General features: G+C 37.1%; 1 protein-coding gene across 1 annotated transcript in view; it reads right to left on the bottom strand.

Annotated features, from left to right (window-relative positions):
- The window catches only part of LOC143038622 (uncharacterized), a 439,001-nt gene that overhangs the window by 39,367 nt on the left and 397,134 nt on the right, over window positions 1-2,500 (bottom strand). The window contains exon 6 of the mRNA XM_076208085.1: window positions 2,348-2,483. Coding sequence (XP_076064200.1) covers window positions 2,348-2,483 — 136 coding nt within the window. The remainder of the gene's footprint in view (window positions 1-2,347; window positions 2,484-2,500) is intronic.

Here is a 2,500-nt window from a genome sequence, read left to right as displayed (position 1 = left end):
GGACCGTTCCGTCATAGGACTGTTTCGTCAGGGAACTGTCCCGTTATTGGACCGTTCCGTTGTGGAACTGTTCCGTTATGGGAATGTTCCGTTGTGGGGTCGTTCTGTCATGGAACCGTTCCGTTATGGAAATGTTCCGTTATGGAACCATTTCGTCGTGAAACCATTCCGTCATGGAACAAACAAAAAAAAAAAAAAAAAAAAATCACTTTGACTTTAATAGTGATGATGATAACAATGAGGATGATGATACCGTCACGTTGTTTGAAGTGTCTGTCTTTAGCGTAGATAGTATCACGTGCGCTAAGAAACCATAGCGTAACTGTGGTCATAAATCACATCACGCTTGATACAAATCACACTAGAAGATAACTATCAGTCATTACAGACAGCCTAACTTGAGGTAATTTAGCAAAGACCTAAAACCTCGCGGACACGGGGCTACTAAACTAGCCGTTAGTGCTAGTGACTCGTAAACCACCCCTCTACTTGCCTAGTGTAAACAGAAAGTCAGTCAACTTGCCTCCAAACTATCCTAGTGTGAACACTTACTTGCCTGGCAAGTTAACTTGCCCCGTGTCAAGGGCTTCACCAGCGCCGACCGTTGAGAGTTCGTTAGAGTAAAAACGATTTCCGTTACAATATTCAAATTTTTAAATCTCCAAAATATCAAATTATCATCATCCCGTCATATATCATAGCAAAGCTAAATGATGAACTAAGAGATTATAGACCTAGACGAATGTTAGACATACCGTTGGTACGTTCTTAAGGGGCATTTACACTGTCAAACTGTTTGTCAAACCCGGTTTGTCAAACAAGTGTTTGAAGTGATATTTGATCGTGTGAATAGGGTATTTGGTTTGTCAAACACGTTTGACAAACCTCTCTGACAACCAAATACCCCGTTCATACGGTCAAACGTCACTTCGAACACATGTTTGACAAACCGGGTTTGACAAACCGCTTGACCATGTAAATGGCCCTTTAGAGAAGTCTAGATATCTCTAAGCAAAGTCATATTCTAGTTACTCAAATGGAGGTTGGAGGTAGAATGTCGGAGGAAAAACTGCCCAATGCGATAACCTCTTCAACGAGTCTTTATTCACGAAGATGAACAAAATCGCCCGGCGGCATCAAAAGTAAGAGGAGAAAGTGCCAACAGGTACGGAAGGCATTATAATAAGAGAGTTAGATCTAAAATAGCAATAAACTAGGTGGAAGCAACGCAATATAAACTAGAAACATAAAGAGTACAATTGCATATAGACCAACTCTGCAAAGGGAAAATTGATAGGTATATGAATAAACAAATAAATAAATAAATAAAGAGAATATAGAGATAAATAAATAAATAAATGAACAAGTGAATAGATAAAGAAAGAAAGAAAGAAATAAAAAGAATAAATAAGTAAATGAATGAATAGATAAATAAAGAGAATAAATGAAATTAAGATGAAATAAAATTAAATAAAATTTGCTCTTTGCCGCCAAGAAGTCATCTTAAAAAAAAATTCGTGCGTTTTAGCCAGAATGAAATATAAGAATTCGATTTTAGCTTCAATAGGCTATGTTCATAAGCTTAGGAGCTGAATAAAATCACCTGACGGCACATATAATAAAATAGTTTAGATTTAAATCAAGCGGCAATTTATTTATTTATTTATTTATTTATTTATTTATTTATTTATTTATTTATTTTATTTATTTATTTATTTATTTTTACCAAAAAAAAAAGTCTTCGGAGACAATCTGGAGCCATGATAGATTTACTAAAAAAACAAACAAAAAAAAAACAAACAAAAAAACACGCACGTTTCGCCTAATTAAGACATATTTTGTCTTAGATAACATCGTTAGGGGTGTGTGTGACGTCATAATCCCCCAACTCCCCTTCCCTTCCCCCCACTGATCCCCTACCCCCCCCCCCACTCCCTACCACATACCTGACGTGACGCAATCTGATTGGTCGGTCATGTAATTACCAAGTGGGCGCCTGTTAGTCGGTATTCCACACATTATAGATATATGTACATATACTGAATGTGGAAATGTGTGTATATATATAAAAGTGTGTATGTATATGTATGCATATATATAATATATATATATATATATATATATATATATATATATATATATATACATATATATATATATATATATATATATATATATATATATATATACATATATATACATACATACAAAACTAAGTAAAAAACATTCTGATGATATTCACAATAACATCTATACATTGCGCCACTGTAAACAAATAACCCCCCTCCCCACCCCACTCCTAATTACCCCCCAACCACCCCTATCCACCCCGACCCCCGTCACTTACCGACAACCACCATGACCCCCTGGTTGGTGTAAGTCCTGAAATGCGGCGCATCGGCGGACACCTCGCAGCGGTAGACACCGGTTGAGTCGAAGGTCAGGTTGCGCAGAAGGACGCGGCGTTCGTTGGACCGGTGCACCTGTAGCAGGGAGAGAG

The sequence above is a fragment of the Oratosquilla oratoria genome, chromosome 24 (genome assembly GCF_046742065.1).
Source record: "Oratosquilla oratoria isolate Oo_2021 chromosome 24, ASM4674206v1, whole genome shotgun sequence".
Lineage (NCBI taxonomy): Eukaryota > Metazoa > Arthropoda > Malacostraca > Stomatopoda > Squillidae > Oratosquilla > Oratosquilla oratoria.
Note: the sequence above shows the minus strand (reverse complement) of the source record. Positions and strands in the feature narration are given on the sequence as shown.